This window comes from Tilletiopsis washingtonensis, assembly GCF_003144115.1.
Source record: "Tilletiopsis washingtonensis strain MCA 4186 unplaced genomic scaffold FA09scaffold_7, whole genome shotgun sequence".
Taxonomy (NCBI): Eukaryota; Fungi; Basidiomycota; class Exobasidiomycetes; order Entylomatales; genus Tilletiopsis; species Tilletiopsis washingtonensis.
In genome coordinates this window covers 118,269-133,943 of record NW_020312004.1, presented here as the reverse complement: position 1 = coordinate 133,943, position 15,675 = coordinate 118,269, and the positions used below count along the sequence as shown (strand labels likewise).

The 15,675-nt window shown below is 67.8% G+C and overlaps 5 protein-coding genes across 5 annotated transcripts in view; 3 read left to right on the top strand and 2 right to left on the bottom strand.

Moving 5' to 3' along the window:
• Nucleotides 1-10: 10 nt before the first annotated feature.
• FA09DRAFT_238133 (hypothetical protein) lies at nt 11-972 on the bottom strand. The gene has a single exon (XM_025739628.1). The coding sequence runs from the start codon at nt 789-791 to the stop codon at nt 228-230; it is 564 nt and encodes a 187-aa protein (XP_025599282.1). The 5' UTR covers nt 792-972; the 3' UTR covers nt 11-227.
• Nucleotides 973-6,476: 5,504 nt separating this feature from the next.
• FA09DRAFT_328963 (Calycin-like protein) lies at nt 6,477-7,622 on the top strand. The gene is made up of 4 exons (XM_025741980.1): nt 6,477-6,944; nt 7,004-7,214; nt 7,276-7,422; nt 7,493-7,622. Exons 1-4 carry the CDS (start codon nt 6,721-6,723, stop codon nt 7,580-7,582), a joined length of 672 nt encoding a protein of 223 aa, XP_025599281.1. The 5' UTR covers nt 6,477-6,720; the 3' UTR covers nt 7,583-7,622.
• Nucleotides 7,623-7,632: 10 nt separating this feature from the next.
• FA09DRAFT_328962 (mitochondrial carrier) lies at nt 7,633-9,625 on the bottom strand. Its single transcript, XM_025741979.1, has 3 exons — nt 9,025-9,625; nt 8,726-8,969; nt 7,633-8,663 (listed from the first exon to the last, which is right to left on the bottom strand). Exons 1-3 carry the CDS (start codon nt 9,613-9,615, stop codon nt 7,726-7,728), a joined length of 1,773 nt encoding a protein of 590 aa, XP_025599280.1. The 5' UTR covers nt 9,616-9,625; the 3' UTR covers nt 7,633-7,725.
• A 338-nt stretch (nt 9,626-9,963) lies between these two features.
• Nucleotides 9,964-15,030, top strand: FA09DRAFT_337722 (putative RPO31-DNA-directed RNA polymerase III, 160 kd subunit; the record flags this gene model as incomplete). The annotated part of the gene is made up of 10 exons (XM_025744026.1): nt 9,964-9,977; nt 10,039-10,222; nt 10,465-10,614; nt 10,806-12,849; nt 12,904-13,175; nt 13,229-14,143; nt 14,199-14,412; nt 14,476-14,648; nt 14,714-14,798; nt 14,864-15,030. 10 exons carry the CDS (start codon nt 9,964-9,966, stop codon nt 15,028-15,030), a joined length of 4,218 nt encoding a protein of 1,405 aa, XP_025599279.1.
• Nucleotides 15,031-15,323: 293 nt separating this feature from the next.
• FA09DRAFT_337721 (hypothetical protein) overlaps nt 15,324-15,675 on the top strand; it is a gene marked incomplete at both ends in the record, with an annotated part of 620 nt that continues 268 nt past the window's right edge. The window contains 2 exons of the mRNA XM_025744025.1: nt 15,324-15,374; nt 15,452-15,595. Coding sequence (XP_025599278.1) covers nt 15,324-15,374; nt 15,452-15,595 — 195 coding nt within the window. The remainder of the gene's footprint in view (nt 15,375-15,451; nt 15,596-15,675) is intronic.

The window sequence follows — 15,675 nt, the reverse complement described above, 5'->3', positions numbered from 1 at the left end:
GTGCGAAGCTGCCTCCGACCCCGAGCGGCGCTCAAGAGCGACGCTGCCCTGCTGGTTCCCACGACTTGCAGCCCGCCGGCATCACAGGCGTGCGCCTCGTCCATCCGACGTGTCTCCTCGCTCGCCTCGGACTCCGCCCTCGAGCTCGCGCCCATCATTCAGCCCCGCTGCTTTCGCCGTCACTGCGGCGCAAGCAGCCTTTGACGTTTGCGCGCCTTCATGCTTCGTCAAGGGGCTGCATGCTGCACGCTGTGCGGCTCGCTCTCACGCTTGAGGCGCACGGGCATGCGCCGCAGCCGACGCCGACGCCGACCTGCCTGATCTGGTGCGCTCAGCGCAGCGGTGAGTCGGCGCAGAATGCAGAGGTGCGGCAGCTCGTCGGACGTGGTGAGCGTGCCGTTCGATTCGATTGAGAGCCGCAGCGCAGGATGCAGGCGATGCACGCAGCACTCGAGGCGCTCGGAGCCTGCGGCGCAGCCCAGCTCCGCCACGACACCTGGTGCACGCCCAGCACCAGTGGCGACATGGACCGTTCGGCAGTCGTGCATGCGCTCTGTATGCTCTTTGCACGCCTGTGCAGCCACGCAAGTGCAGCAGCATGCCATGGCACGCAGGGCGTGAGTGGAGCACGCCACCCGTGCGCAGCGTCGGGACAAGCGACCGTGCGGCCACTGCCGTTCTGCTCCTGCTCTCCCAAATGGGCGCGAACCGTGCTGTCGAAGGCGAGTTCGGGCTTGATTGCGGAGCATTGACGGCGCTCGACGATCAATCAGTCCGGCGGAGCGCAGCATCGCTCTGGGCGGGCAAGGCCGCTGCGAGCGCGCCCTTGAGGCCCGTTCATGCGCCGGCGCCACGGACGCGAGGAGGCGCCTCTTGTGGCTGGCGCTGCAGCTGTCACGACGCGCGTCGCTCGCACGCTCCCCTCTTCTCCTGCAGTTGCGTCTGCTCTTTCTCTCGAGCTCATGCGTCGCGCAGCAGGACTCCCACTGATCAGTGAGGAGGCTGGAATGCAACTGCGACCTTCGCTGCACGGATCGCAGAGAGGCCTCCGATGAGTCGAGAGGGCTCCCCTCTGGCAGTCAAGAGGGTTGGCGCCTAGCGCGGGCGCAATGGCCGCGTCAGCAGCAGCAGGTGTGGTGCGCTAGCCGCCTCGATGGCAGCCGAGCACGCCAGCGCTACGCAAAGCTGTGGCTCCGAGGGCGGCGCGCCGCCTGTGCCCTGCGAACACAGACAGGGGTGCTGCCCTGCAGGTACATCGCAGCACTGCAGACCGGGTGCCGGCAGCGGCAGTTTGTGTCCACTCGCCGCCGGCACTGCTGGATGCTGCTGCCGGCACGCTCGAGGGCGACGATGCCGTGCCGTTCAGGTGCAGGAGCAGGTTCAGCGCCCAGACGCACTCTCGGGCCAGGGTGAGGCGCCGCCGCCTCCCGCCGCCGGCCGACGGCACAAGAATGGTCTGCACGGCGTGCGTGCGAGCGTGCCAGAGCTGGCACATCGCTTGCCACCCAGCGCTCGCACCTCGGGACGCTGCTGCTGCACCCTGCTGCGCTGCTGCTGCTGTTGCTCTGCGGGAGCAAACACCTCGAGGCGGGCGCGGGCGGGGAATGGAAGTGCGCGTTGGCTCGCCGCCGGCTCCGCTCTCTGGCGTGCCGCGCGGGCACCAGCTCAGTCCGCAGGCGCGGGTGCGGGCAGGCGAGCAGCAGGCGTAAATGCCCCGGCGGAGGGCGCAGCGTGTTGCTCTCGCGACGTGCTTGCCGGGACGCCGCACGCCGTGGCGGGGGCGGCAGAGAAGTCTTCCGCGCAGCGCCGCCGCGCTTCTTTTCCCTCGCCGCCGCCCCGCGCCGCAGACCTGCCTTTCGTGGCGAGCGAGGCACGGGAGCAGCAGACGCGCAACACGCACCGCGGTCGCTGCAGGCGCGCCGCTGCAGAGCAACGTGCGGGCACTAGCGCAGCCACAAACGCTCGCTAGCTTCTGCGCTGCTCTCGTGCCGCTGCGCATGGGAAGGCGCGCCGAGAGAGAGGCACACAGACTGGCGCCGCGCCGCTCCTCCTCTCTCGCTGCGCCGTGCTTGCCCCTCTCCCGCTCTGCCGCCGCTCGTTCCCCTCCTCATCACTCCCATCCACGGTGCAACACCCGCACACCGCCAGGCTCGCTCTCACGGCTGCCTCCCCTTCACGCTGCTCCTCCATCATCCCCTCGCGCGCTCACTCTCTCCAGCCTCCGTCACGACCCCTCCTCTCGCCGCTTCGTCACGCCGTCTACTCTTGCCTGCCGGCACACACACACTCCTTTCTCTCCGCCTGCGCTCTGCGCTCTCCACGCGCGTCTCTCGCTGCAGCACCAAGCGCAGCGCACCTTGCCGAGACCCTCTCTCTGCACCTCTCTCGCATCGCCTGAGCGCCCTGCGCCCGTCGCGCACTCGCCGCGATGCGCCTCTCGGCGTCGTTCCTCGTGCTGGCGCTCTCCGCCGGCTCGCTCGCCAGCGCCAACTTCACCTCGCCGCCGCATGCACGCAACGGCGTCGCGGCGCGCCGTGCCACGGGCGAGGGCGCCGGCGCGCGGCCAGCGTGGCGCTCGCGCAGCGTCATTGGCGACCTCCAGAAGGCCCTCGGCGTCGACTCGTCGGACCAGGGCTCGAGCGGCAACTCGACGACTTCGTCGACTTCTGCGCCCTCTTCCACATCTACCAGCTCCTCGGACGACGAGAAGCACTCTACGAGCACGTCGTCGAGCGCAGACGACTCGCCTACACCCACAGCGCAGAAGTCCGACTCGGACGATGACGATTCGAGCAAGAGCTCTTCGGGCAGCGACGGCGGCCTGCTCGGCGGCGTTGGCAACCTGCTGACGGGCGACAAGAGCGACAGCAAGTCGTCGGACTCGGACAAGTCCAGCCAGTCAGACAGTAGCGATGCAGACAAGCAGAGCTCGGGGTCGCAGAAGGACAGCGACTCGTCCTCGTCCTCGTCTGACTCCAACGGCGGCCTGCTGGGCAGCGTCGGCACCCTTCTCACGGGCGACAAGAGCGACAGCACGGACAGCTCGTCGTCGCAGCAGACGTCGGGCTCGTCGGACAACTCCGCGTCTTCGCAGGACACCAAGAGCGACAGCGGCAGCGGCTCGGGCGACAAGAACGATGGTGGGCTGCTTGGCGGTGTTGGCACGCTGCTGACAGGCGACAAGAGCGACAGCTCGTCCGGCTCGTCGGACCAGTCCTCGTCAAACTCGACGGACAGCTCGTCGGGCTCGCAAAAGAAAACCTCGACAAGCCAGCAGAGCGACAGCAGCGGCGGTGGCGTGCTGGGCGCTGTTGGTGGCCTGCTCACCGGCGACGACAGCAGCTCGAAGAGCAGCGACTCGGGCAGCTCGTCGAACAACAGCGGCTCGCAGGACTCGACGCAGACCGACTCGTCGAACAGCGGCTCGTCGAACACCGACCAGTCGTCGAAGGACACTGGCGTGCTCGGCGCCGTGGGCGGCCTGCTCACTGGCGACAGCGGCTCCAAGGACTCGGGCAGCTCGAGCAACAGCGGCAGCTCGCAGAATTCCACGGACACGAGCTCGTCGGGCGGCGACCAGACGTCCTCGAAGAACGACGGCGTGCTTGGCTCGGTCGGCGACCTGCTGACGGGCGACGACGGCACCAAGAGCAGCGACTCGGGCAGCAACAACAGCGGCAGCAGCGGCCAGAACTCGACCGACACCAGCTCGTCGGGTGGCGACCAGACGAAGAACGATGGCGTGCTCGGCTCGGTCGGCGACCTGCTGACTGGCGGCTCGGGCTCGAGCGGCTCGCAGAACTCGACCGACACGAGCGGCTCCAGCGACACGCCGACGTCGACGAAGGACAACGACAACGGCGGCCTGATCGGCGGCGTCGGCGGACTCCTCACCGGCGGCGGCGACTCGGCTACGTCGACGACACCCTCGGGCAACGCGGACCAGCCCACGCCGACGCCGACGTCGGATGCCGACCAGCCGGCGTCGTCGTCGAAGGACGGTGGCCTCATCGGCGGCATTGGTGGACTACTCACCGGCACGCCCTCGTCGACCGAGCAGGAGTCGCAGCCCGAGCCCACGTCTAGCGACAAGGACACGCCGTCGCAGCCGACACAGACGCAGGCCGACGAGCCGGCCAGCACGCCCAGCCAGCCCGAGAACACGGCTGCTCCGTACGAGAGCTCGACGCCGCAGACGACCGAGGCCGGCGAGGCACCGCAGCCCGCCACCACGCCCGCTGCTGCCGCTCCCGTGGCCACCACGACGGACTACGGCGTCGCTGGCACGCTGACGACACCTGACGGCCTCGCACCGCTGCCTACGACGACGGAGGCCGCTGTGCCGGTCGCCGAGCAGCCGCCGCAGACGACGAGCGGCTACTGGTACGCCGACACGACGTCGCTCATCCTGCCCGAGGCCACCGGCATCGTCGAGACGGACCCGAACGGCCTGATCCCGCTCTCGCCCAGCGACTCGGCCGTCGGCGTCTCGGCTACCATCACGGCAAAGTACCCCAGCACCATCGTGCCTGCCGACGCTGCCTTTGTGCAGCCCGACGGCACGACGCCCGTCGCCATCCTGCTCAAGCCGACGATGCGCTGGACGTGGCTCGCCTCCAATGCCGACACGACGGCCCAGGTCTTTGCCTTCATGCCCGCCCTCATCGCCACTGTGAGTCGCCTGCCTCTGCAGCCTCGGACTTTCACTGACCACCTCCTGCTCAGGCGATCGGCCTCTCGTCCGACTCGATCGTCACCGTACGGCTGCAGTCCTACTACCCGCCCGGCGCCACGAGCGAGACGCAGGCGCTGACGCTCTTCGTCGCCTACGTGCCCTCGAACCTCGCCGACACGCTGCAGGCCGAGATTGCCGACCCCACGTCGGCGTTCTACACGCAGGCGCCCAACAACGTGGCCAAGCAGCTTGCCGCCAACGTCGACCCCTCGTTCAACATCCTCGTCGGCGGCGGCCAGGCCAAGTCGTCGATTGTGACGGGCTCGCAGAGTCCCAACAACTCGAACGCGACGCTGCGCAATGCCCTCATCGGCGTTGCTGCTGCGCTTGTTGCCGTCATTGCGGGAGTCATCGGCTGGCGCGTGTGGCGCAAGCAGCAGAAGGCCAAGGCGCCGCCGCGCCCGCAGGCCGGCCTCGGCCGCAACAACACGATCCGCAGCTTCGGCGGCAATGGCGGCGGCCTGCGCGAGACGTGGGCGCCGAGTGTGGCCGAGCAGGAGCGCGTGCTGCACGGCCAGCAGCTCACGCAGACGTGGGACTCGCCCGAGCACGGCTACAGCCACGGCGCGCCCGAGATGGCAATGGTCGACGGCGTGGCGCTGGCCGGTGCCGCGCGCATGAGCCGCCACGAGCCGCACGCCGAGATCTGGAGCGACCCCTTCAACGACTCGTGGGCCGTCGACAACCGCGCCAGCATCGGCACGGAGCGCCACTCGGGCGGCGGCTCCAGCCTCGTGCCGAGCGGCGAGAGCGGCATGACGGAGGCGCAGCGCATCCAGCAGAGCTACCTCGCGGCCAACGGCGGCTCGGCACCCGAGATCGTCGCGGCCCTCGGCGCCAGCTCGTATGCGCAGGAGTACGAGCGCCCGCAGCAGTACACGAGCTCGCACGCCTACGGCCCGCGCGCCGCCGAGAACCGCTCGCGCAAGCGCGGCAGCCGCAGCAGCGTGCTCTCGGGCGTCTCGATTGGCCAGCCCAACATGACGTCCAACAGCATGCTGCTCTAGTCCTCGTCGCTCGATCGTCCAACCCTCTTTCCTCCTTCGTCCAAAAGCTTCGTTCCCTGGGTCATCAACAAGCCGTCACCGTTTCCCCTTCATCCGCCCCGCCGTCTACTGCTCGACTACTCACTTGCCGTACTCGCCCCACAATCCTTTTGCTGCGCGCCCTTCCGCTAGACCCACACTGCTCGAGGACGCCGGTGCCGGCACCGCCGCCCGACGAGGCCGTCCAGGCTGGGACTCTTCCTACTCCTCCTCCTTTGATCTGCGCGCCGAGCCAGTCTTGTGCTGCGAGCCTCGATGTATACCCCCTCACCCATCGCACCGGCGTCCCTCTACGCTGCACCAGCACCTCGGTGTCTCGGGCTGCTGCTGCTCCGCCCCCTCCTCACCCATCCTTGTCGCTGTCCTGCCCTTGTGCTGTGCTGCGCATATAAGTCTATCGCTGCCGCTCAGCCCCCCTCATTTCCATAGCTTCACCTGTTCCTCACTCGTGCTCGTCGTCAGCATTCCGCTGCAGTACTCCTTCCCGCGGGAGACATGTTACTCCGGAGTTGGCGAGGACGAGGACTCGCGCGCCAAGGAGCGCGTGACGTACCGGGCGCATGCACCTCGGGCCCGGCACCGCGCTCCCGTCCCCCGAGGCGCGAGATCGACGAGATCGACGTCGGAGTGCGCTAGCGTGTGGCCGAAGCGCCAAGCGAAGCGAGCCAGTCGCTCCTCTCTCTCCACTCTCCGCACGCTTGTGCGCCTCGCACATTCCGCGGATGCAGAGTTGCGCTTCGTCTTACGGAAGCATGCTGCAGGCCGCGGCGTGGTGACGAGAGGGGCTGCGCGGCTGTGCGGGACGGATGACAGCGAGGAGACGCCCCTAGCGCAGGACTCTTTCCTCGGCGGCCCGGACGAGCCCCTGGCGCTCGCTCCGTATAGAGCTCGAGGATTCGGAGACGTCTTGGCCCAAGTCCACCCCACCACCACCTCAAGATGCACCTCGCCGCCCTCCTTACCGTTCTCGCCGCGCCCGTGCTCGTCGCCGCGGGTGCCGCCCATCCCGTCGGCACGGTGCCGGCGACGTGGGACGGGCAGTGTGCCTATCCTCGTCCGCAGCAGGGCTTCAAGGCCAGCCGCTACGTCGGCCCGCAGCCCGACGGCGACAGCCGGGCGGTGTGGTACCAGCTCGCGGCGCAGGACCAGCCCTTCTCTTCTGAGTAAGTATGCCGTGCTCTGCACCGATGCCTGGCCTTGCTCATGTGATGCGACCTGGCAGCTGCCGCTGCGTCAACGCCTCGTACGGCTCGTTCCGCAACGGCACTGTCACCGTAGAGAACCGCTGTGTACGTGGCGAGACGTCGAGCGGCATCAAGGGTGTCGCCCCGCCTGCAGCGCCCGAGTTCGGCGCCGGCGCCTTCCGCGTCGACTTCGGCGCGCGCTCCACGAACACGGCCGAGGGCTGCCAAGGGCCCAACTACATCGTCCAGGTGCGTGTGGTGGGGCCTCGAGACAGCAGCAGCGGCAGGTCGCTGACGATGGGCGGAGCAGAAGGCCTACTACAACAAGCCCGGCGAGAAGCTGTGCACCAAGGCCAAGGGGCGCAGGCAGTACGAGACCGTCATCGTCTCGTCGGACAACTTCGACGGTTGGTTCGTGCTCAGCCGCACGCGCAACGTCGAGCAGCGCGTCGTTGAGGTGTGTATGCTCTGCCGAGCGCATACGGCGCCGCCCTGGGGTGCTGAGTGCTGAGGTTCCCCACTCGCAGGAGTACATCAAGGAGGTCGCGGCGCTGGGCAACCCCCTTACCAAGCCCTACTCCATCACGGACCAGTCCAACTGCCCGGCCGTGCCCTGAGACACGGGCCCGTCACGCAATGGCACCCTTTGCGCAACGGATCCAGCTGAGGCGAGAAGAGAGGTGGTATATTTGACGGTGGAGTACAGACGAGACAAGCCGCACAAATTGCGCGATTACACAGCTGCTGCCGCCGCAGCGTCTTAGATCTCCGCCCAACCGGCCGACGAAGGATTGCGTTCCCGGCTGACGAGCGTGAGGGCAAAGACGACGGCATTGGCGCCGAGGCCCATGGTGAAGCCGCGGTACAGGCTGCGCAGGCCGCCGAGGCTCGAGTTGCCATGCTTCGCCAGCACGGCGCTGCGGGCCAGCACATCGCCGGACGAGCTGTCCGTCGAGGCCTCGCGCGAATGCTGCCGAGGCACAGGCGAAAAGGACGTCTCTTCCACCAAGATGCGGTAGATGGCCTCGCTGACGCCCAGGTATGGCCGTGGGCGCGTCTCGACGCACGTGCGCAGCGCCTTGAATGGCTTGGCTGCCAGGCCGACGGAGGCGACGCTGCCCTGCGGCAGCGGACGCGCACCGACGGGCTCCGGCGGCTCGGCGCCCCACGGCGCGCGCGGCTGGATCTGCAGACGCCGTCGCACCGTCTCGATGGGCAGCGTAATGACGAGCGCCAACGTGCTGACCATGAAGTCGGCGAGCGCATATGCCACGGGCGAGCCGACGTTGTCGAGCCGCAGCGTGTGCTCGATGAGCAGCGGCGCGCCGATGGAGAGCGCGGGCCGCAGCGTAAAGTCGAGCAGCGTGGGAATGAGGAGGTGCGGGTGGAAGTAGATCGTGCGCCAGCCGCCTTCGTCGCGCAGGATCTGGCGCAGCGCATCAAAGGGCCCCGAGTACTTGCGGTGCGGCGTGAGCGTGCTTTGTGCGACGAGACGCGTGCGGATCAGGTCCAGCGGCGAGAGGATGAAGCCGGTGAGAAGATGCGAAGAGACGAGCAGCGCATACGTCCGCCGCGGGTATGGCGCGTACGGCAGCGGCAGCGGCGTCAGGGCAGACGGGATGAGGTAGGAGAGCGAGAGGGACAGCAGCGGCTGGATCGTCGACGTGGCGACGTCGAAGATGAACGTCGTCAAGGTGCCTGCGACGGGTCTTGCGCGTCAGCATCGAGGTGCGAGCGGACCATGCGGGCCAGCCACGCACCCTTGAACAGGCCCCAGTAGCCCTCCTTGCCGCGCGCCACCGCCTTGATCATCTCCCACACGCCGCCGCGCACCACGACGGGCAGCACGTGGCGCGGCGCGGCGCCGCCGCGCTCGTGGATCGACTTGCGCACGACATAGCCGGCGGCGTCGGTGGGTCGTCGTGCGCCGCTCGCGAGCGGCGGCCGCTGCGACGTCGAGGCGAGGTCGGCAAAGTAGGCCGAGGCCTCCTCCTCGTCCGAGAGCTGCAGCAGCGTCAGCAGTGGCAGCGTCACGCATCAGCGGCAGCACAGCACACACCTCGTCCTCCTCGCCGCCAAAGTCGCGCTGCTGGTGGCTCTCCTCCTCCTCGCGCCACTGCTCGCGCTCGCCGCCCATCTCCATGCGCTCCTCCTCGGTGTCCTCCTCGTCGAGCTCCCACTCGTTGCTCAGGCCGCTGGCTGCGGCGGGCGTGCCGGCTGCGCGTGCACCCTTGACGCCGCGGCGCTGTGCCTCGTCGGCGGCAACGCTCTGTGCGTATGCGTTCCAGACGTCGTCGCGCGGCACCCACTGGATCTGCAGCAGCAGCTTGCCGACCTCGAAGGGCATGGCAATGGCCGTCGACGTGTACTGCAGCGCGCCGGCGAGCGCGAGGCCCTTGAGCGCATCCCTGAAGCTCGGCGCGCCCGAGAGGTCGCTGTAGTCGTCGTCGAGGCGCACATAGCGGTTCTGCTGCCGCGGCGCCGGCACAGCGACGGGTGCGGCGCCGCCGCTGCTGCTGCTGCTGCGCGACGCTGTGGAGACAGCCGCGGGTGCCGGACGCGCGGCGACGAAGATGTTGCGGTCGCCGGCGTCGGTGGCGTAGGGACGCAGCGGGTGTGCGCCGCCGGCGGGAGGAGCGGAGGCAGACATGGCGGGGGTGGTGGAGGTGTGTTGGCAGAGGGCGTGTTGGGCGCAGCGCTCGGCCCCGCCCGCTGCTGCACCCTGCTGCTGCGCCGAGTGGGGCGCGATGCTGGCGGGCGGCGGGCGGCGGGCGGCGGGCGGCGATGCTCGGCCGATGGACACGCGCCGCGGCGTGCCTGCCTGGATTTCCACGTCCAGCCTCGCCCGCTCCTTCCCTCGCACCCTGCTCCACTCGTCCGCTCATCCACCGCACACACCCGCCGGTGCTGCGCTCTCTGGGCTCCCGTCGCTTGCCAGGCGTCCGCGGCCCCGCATCCCGTGCAGTGCGCTCCTGCCCACCCGGCCGCGCACGCCACGATGAAGGACCTCGTGTGCGTGCTTGCCCACTGCACAGTCCAGCATCACATCGCTGACCCCCTTGCCCCGCTCCAGCGTGCAGGATGCGCCGAAGCGCATCAAGCACATCCAGTTCGGCGTGCTCTCGTCGCAGGAGATTGTCAACATGAGCGAGATGGAGTGCACGACGCGCGACATGTACACCATCAGCCAGGCCGCCGGCGCGTCGGGCGTGCCGGAGCGCGTGCCGCAGGAGGGCGGCGTGCTGGACCGACGCATGGTGAGTGGGCATGGGCAGCAGAGGCGCGGCAGGCTGTGGGCTGGATGTGCACCTGAGCGGGCAGGGAAGGTGCGGCAGAGAGTGGTGACGAGCAGCGGGAAGGCGCCGGCTGGGCCGGCTCAAGCCGTCTGTTCGCGAGAGGAGCCCTGCCCTGCACTGCTGGCCTTGGTGTTGGCCAGAGGGAACAAAGTGCAGAGCCGCCGCGCGGCTTGCGCCCATACTGACGCTTTCTGTCCCTCCAGGGCGTCAGCGACAAGCAGACGCCATGCGTCACCTGTGGCCTCAAGATGGCAGACTGCGTGGGCCACTACGGCTACATCCGCCTCGTGCTGCCCGTCTTCCACGTCGGCTTCTTCAAGCACGTGCTCGGCATCCTGCAGTGCATCTGCAAGGTGAGTGCGAGCCGGCAGCGCGCAGATGGACGGAGGAGCTGTTGCCCGACGAGGAGAGCGCGGCCGGAGACGCAGAGAGCGTCGCTGCTGGCGTCTGCAGAAGGCGAGGCACAGTGCTGCTCGCGATGAGCGTTGCTGCAGGCGAAAAGCAGTGCTGCAGACGATGGGCACCCCTGACTCGCCTCTGTCAGAACTGCGCCACAGTCCTGCTCGACGAGACGGCGCGGCGAAAGTACCTGCGCCTCTTCCGGCGACCAAACCTGGAGAACCTGCAGCGCACGTCGACGTTCAAGGCCGTCAACGGCGCGGCGCGCAAGGTGCTCTACTGCCCGCGCTGCGGCAGCACCAACGGCGTCGTCAAGAAGGTCGGCTCGCTCAAAATCACGCACGAGAAGTTCCGCCAGAAGAAGACGGAGACGGAGCGCGAGGCGTTCAAGAAGACGTTTGAGATGAACATCAAGCTCGGCGGGCCGGGCGGCAACAACGACGTGACGCCGCACCTGGCGCGCGCGCAGGAGGACCTGAACCCGCTGCGCGTGCTCGACCTCTTCAAGCGCATCAGCGACGAGGACTGCGAGCTGCTCGGCCTGCGCCCCGAGTACGGCCGGCCGGAGGAGTACATCTGGCAGTACATCTGCGTGCCGCCGGTGTGCATCCGGCCGTCGGTGGCGCAGGAGGGCGCGACGAACGAGGACGACCTGACCGTGAAGCTGACCGAGATCATCTTCACCAACGCGCTGCTCAAGATGGGCCTCTCGCGCGGCGGCAAGGGCACGACGACGTCGATGCTTGTCGAGCAGTGGGACTTCCTGCAGCTCTCCGTCGCCCTCTACATCAACTCCGAGATGCCCGGCGCGCCGACGCAGCCCGGCGCCAAGCCCATCCGCGGCTTCTGCCAGCGGCTCAAGGGCAAGCAGGGCCGCTTCCGCGGCAATCTGTCGGGCAAGCGAGTCGACTTCTCGGCCCGCACCGTCATCGGGCCGGATCCGAATCTGAAGATCGACGAGGTCGCGGTGCCCGAGCGTGTGGCCAAGATCCTGACGTATCCCGAGCGCGTCTTTGCGCACAACATCGAGGCCATGCGCGCCGCCATCATGAACGGCTGCGACACACATCCGGGCGCCAACTTTGTCATCGACGTCAAGACGGGCTGGAAGCGCATGCTGCGCTCGGCGTCGTCGCGCAGCTCGGCGGCGACGGCGCTCAAGATCGGCGACATTGTCGAGCGCCACATCCGCGACGGCGACATTGTCCTCTTCAACCGGCAGCCGTCGCTGCACAAGCTCTCCATCATGTCGCACCGCGCCAAGATCCGCCCGTGGCGCACGTTCCGCCTCAACGAGTGCGCCTGCAACCCGTACAACGCCGACTTTGACGGCGACGAGATGAACATGCACGTGCCGCAGACGGAGGAGGCGCGCACCGAGGCCACCGTGCTCATGGGCGTCAAGCACAACCTCGTCACGCCGCGCAACGGCGAGCCCATCATTGCGGCCATCCAGGACTTCATCACGGCGTCGTTCCTCATCTCGCGCCGCGACCGCTTCTTCGACCGCGGGCAGTTCGCGCAGATCTGCTCGTACTTTGCCGACGCCGACCTGCAGATTGACATTCCGCCGCCGGCGATCCTCAAGCCGCAGCGCCTCTGGACGGGCAAGCAGGTGTTCAGCTGCATGATCAAGCCGAACAGCGCCGCCAAGGAGCTCGTGAACCTCGAGGCGCAGTGCCGCACGTTTGAGAAGCCCAAGGACGGCCACATCAAGGACATGAGCCCCAACGACGGCTGGCTCGTCATCATCAACTCCGAGGTCATGTGCGGCGTCATGGACAAGAGCACGGTGGGCGACGGCAAGAAGAACAGCGTGTTTGGCGTCATGCTGCGCGACTACGGGCCCGACTCGGCGATCCGGGCGATGAACCGGCTGGCGAAGATGTGTGCGCGCTGGCTGGCGCAGCAGGGCTTTTCGCTCGGCATCAACGACGTCATGCCCGGGCACCGGCTGCGCTCCACAAAGGACAGCAAGGTCGAGGTGGCGTACGCCGAGTGCATCTCGCTCATCGAGAAGGCCAAGCTGGGCAAGCTCGAGAACCTGCCGGGCTGCGGACAGGAGCAGACGCTCGAGAACATGATCTCCGGCGTGCTGAGTGCCGTGCGTGCCGACGTGGGAGAGATCTGCATGACGGAGCTCAGCCGGCACAATGCGCCGCTCATCATGGCCGTCTGCGGTTCGAAGGGTGTGTCTTGTTTCTGCCCGTGATGCGCTTCAGTGCTGACATGTACGCTCGCAGGTTCGAAGATCAACGTCGCTCAGATGGTCGCCTGTGTCGGACAGCAGATTATCGCCGGCTCGCGTGTGCCGAACGGCTTTCAGGACCGCTCGCTGCCGCACTTTGCCAAGAAGTCGAAGGACCCGCCGAGCAAGGGCTTCGTGCGCAACAGCTTCTTCTCGGGCCTCACGCCCACCGAGTTTCTCTTTCACGCCATCTCGGGCCGTGAAGGCCTCGTCGATACGGCCGTCAAGACTGCCGAGACAGGCTACATGGCGCGTCGGCTGATGAAGGTGCGCCGTCGTGCCGATCTGGCCCCTTCTTCTCTGCTGAACGCGTCTGGCAGGCACTCGAGGACCTGTCGACGCACTACGACCTCTCCGTGCGCAACTCCGTCGGCGGCGTCGTGCAGTTCATGTACGGCGACGACGGCCTGGACCCGGCGGAGCTGGAGGGCAATGCGCTGCCCGTCGAGTACCTGCGCTCGTGGCGGCACTGCAAGGCGCTCACGCAGCACGTCGAGGAGCGCGGCCTGCTGCCGTACGAGATTGCCGAGATGGTCGCCGCCGAGCTGGCGTCGCCGCGCTGGATCAAGGAGACGACGGAGAAGTACCGCGACCAGGTGCAGGAGTTCATGACGGCCATCGTCGACAAGGCGGCGGCGATCCGCGAGGCGCACGGCCTCTACCCGGCGCTCGAGCGTGAGGACGAGTGGGACGAAGACACGGACCTGACGATGGGCGCGAGCATCGCGGCACTTGCCATCGTCGACAACCAGACCAAGGTGAAGCGCGTGGCGGTGACCGAGTTCCTGGACACGTGCTACGTCAAGTACATGCGCGCCAAGGTCGAGCCGGGCTCGGCCGTCGGCGCCGTCGGCGCGCAGTCGATCGGCGAGCCGGGCACGCAGATGACGCTCAAGACATTCCACTTTGCCGGTGTCGCGTCGATGAACGTGACGCTGGGTGTGCCGCGCATCAAGGAGATCATCAACGCCGCCAAGCAGATCAACACGCCGATCATCACCGCCAAGCTCGTCAATGCCGAGAGCGAGACGACGGCGCGCATCGTCAAGGGCCGCATCGAGAAGACGTACCTCGGCGACGTGGCGTCGGTCATCGAGGAGGCATGGGCGTCGTCGTACGTGTACCTCGGCGTGCACATCGACATGGAGGCCGTGCGCCGCCTGCAGCTCGAGGTCACGCTCGACGAGATCAAGTGGGCCATTGTGCGCGCGCCGAAGCTGCGCATCAAGGAGGACGTGAGTGGGGCCCGCAGGGGCTCTATGCGACACCGCCTGACCCTCTCCCTGCCAGCGCGTCATTGTCATTCCGTCGAAGAATCGCATCCGCATCTACATCGAGGACAAGACGCAGATGTACTACCAGCTCAAGCTGCTCAAGCGTGCGCTGCCCAAGGTCGTCGTCAAGGGCATCCAGACGGCCGTGCGTGCCGTAATTTCGGACGAGAAGGGCCAGCGCAAGCTGCTCGTCGAGGGCTACGGCCTCAAAGACGTCATGACGACCGAGGGTGAGTGGATGCCGCACAGTGCAGCGACGCCCGCCAGCTGATGCCGCTGCCCCCTTGCGCCAGGTGTCATTGGCACAGCCACGGCGACGAACCACATCATGGAGATGCAGACGGTGCTCGGCATCGAGTCTGCGCGCACGGCCGTGTTCCGCGAGATCGACTACACCATGTCGTCGCACGGCATGAGCATCGACCCGCGCCACGTCATGCTGCTGGCCGACGTCATGACGTACAAGGTGGGCAGAGCCGCGGCCAGCACCATGCGCCGCAGCCGTCGCTCACGCTTTCCTCTCTCGCACAGGGCGAGGTGCTGGGCATCACCCGCTTTGGCGTCGCCAAGATGAAGGACAGCGTCCTGATGCTTGCCAGCTTCGAGAAGACGACGGGTGCGTCCTTGCGGACCGTGCGCGCCTTGTGCCAGCAGCCACGCTGACTTGCACCTCCACTGCAGACCACCTCTTCGACGCGGCGCTGTTCGGCAAGACCGACTCGATCCAGGGCGTGTCCGAGTCGATCATCATGGGCAATGCGGCGCAGAACCTGGGCACGTCGATGCCCAAGCTCGTCACGCCGCGCCCCAAGCTGCCGCCGCGCCGGCCGCTCGTCTTTGACGCCTGAGGCTCGCACGCGCACCGTCACCCGTGTTCTCTCGTTTCTGGCCCCCTCCTCTGCTCGTCGCCGCTGCGCGTGTGAGCCTGCTCTCTCCAAACCCCTCATATGTAAACTACTCATTTACCCGCCAGCGTGTGCGCCTCAACGCCGTCAGTGTTGCGGAGCTGAGTAGGGCGAGAGCGACGGTGCACTCGGCGTGGACACCGCGCGGAACGCAAGGCAGCCGCCGCGCGCCGGCGTTGCGCGCCACGCTCGCTTCCCTTGCCACCTCCACCCTCGCGCCCTCACGTCGCAATCACATGGCCGCCAAGCAGCTCCTCGCAAGCGCGCTCGCCGAGCTGCGTCTCTCCGTGCGTCGCTTGCCTCCCTCGCCCTGCCCTCCTCTCCTCTCTCTGACGCCCGTCCTGCCCCCCGCGCACACAAACAGGCCGTGGCGCCGCGCTCGGCGGCCGAGCGCGCACACGATGCCCTGCCGCTCTACCTGCACGCCGTCGCCGCACGCGAAACACCTCGCGCCGCTGCCGTCATCGCGACGCTCGAGGGCACGCTGAAAGCACAGCGCATCCATTCGGTGCGTTCGGCGTTTGCTGCGCCTCTGCTTCAAGGGAGAGATGATGAGATGGAGAGAGCTGACACATTTTGCAAATGGCG

Coding starts and splice junctions, on each gene's coding strand:
- FA09DRAFT_238133 (XM_025739628.1), bottom strand. CDS start 791: ATGCTGCGCTCCGCCGGACTGATTGATCGTCGAGCGCCGTCAATGCTC.
- FA09DRAFT_328962 (XM_025741979.1), bottom strand. CDS start 9,615: ATGTCTGCCTCCGCTCCTCCCGCCGGCGGCGCACACCCGCTGCGTCCC. Junction 8,970..9,024: donor TTGGCGGCGAGGAGGACGAG/GTGTGTGCTGTG, acceptor ACGCTGCTGCAG/CTCTCGGACGAGGAGGAGGC. Junction 8,664..8,725: donor CTACTGGGGCCTGTTCAAGG/GTGCGTGGCTGG, acceptor GACCCGTCGCAG/GCACCTTGACGACGTTCATC.
- FA09DRAFT_328963 (XM_025741980.1), top strand. CDS start 6,721: ATGCACCTCGCCGCCCTCCTTACCGTTCTCGCCGCGCCCGTGCTCGTC. Junction 7,215..7,275: donor GGCCCAACTACATCGTCCAG/GTGCGTGTGGTG, acceptor TGGGCGGAGCAG/AAGGCCTACTACAACAAGCC. Junction 7,423..7,492: donor TCGAGCAGCGCGTCGTTGAG/GTGTGTATGCTC, acceptor CCCCACTCGCAG/GAGTACATCAAGGAGGTCGC.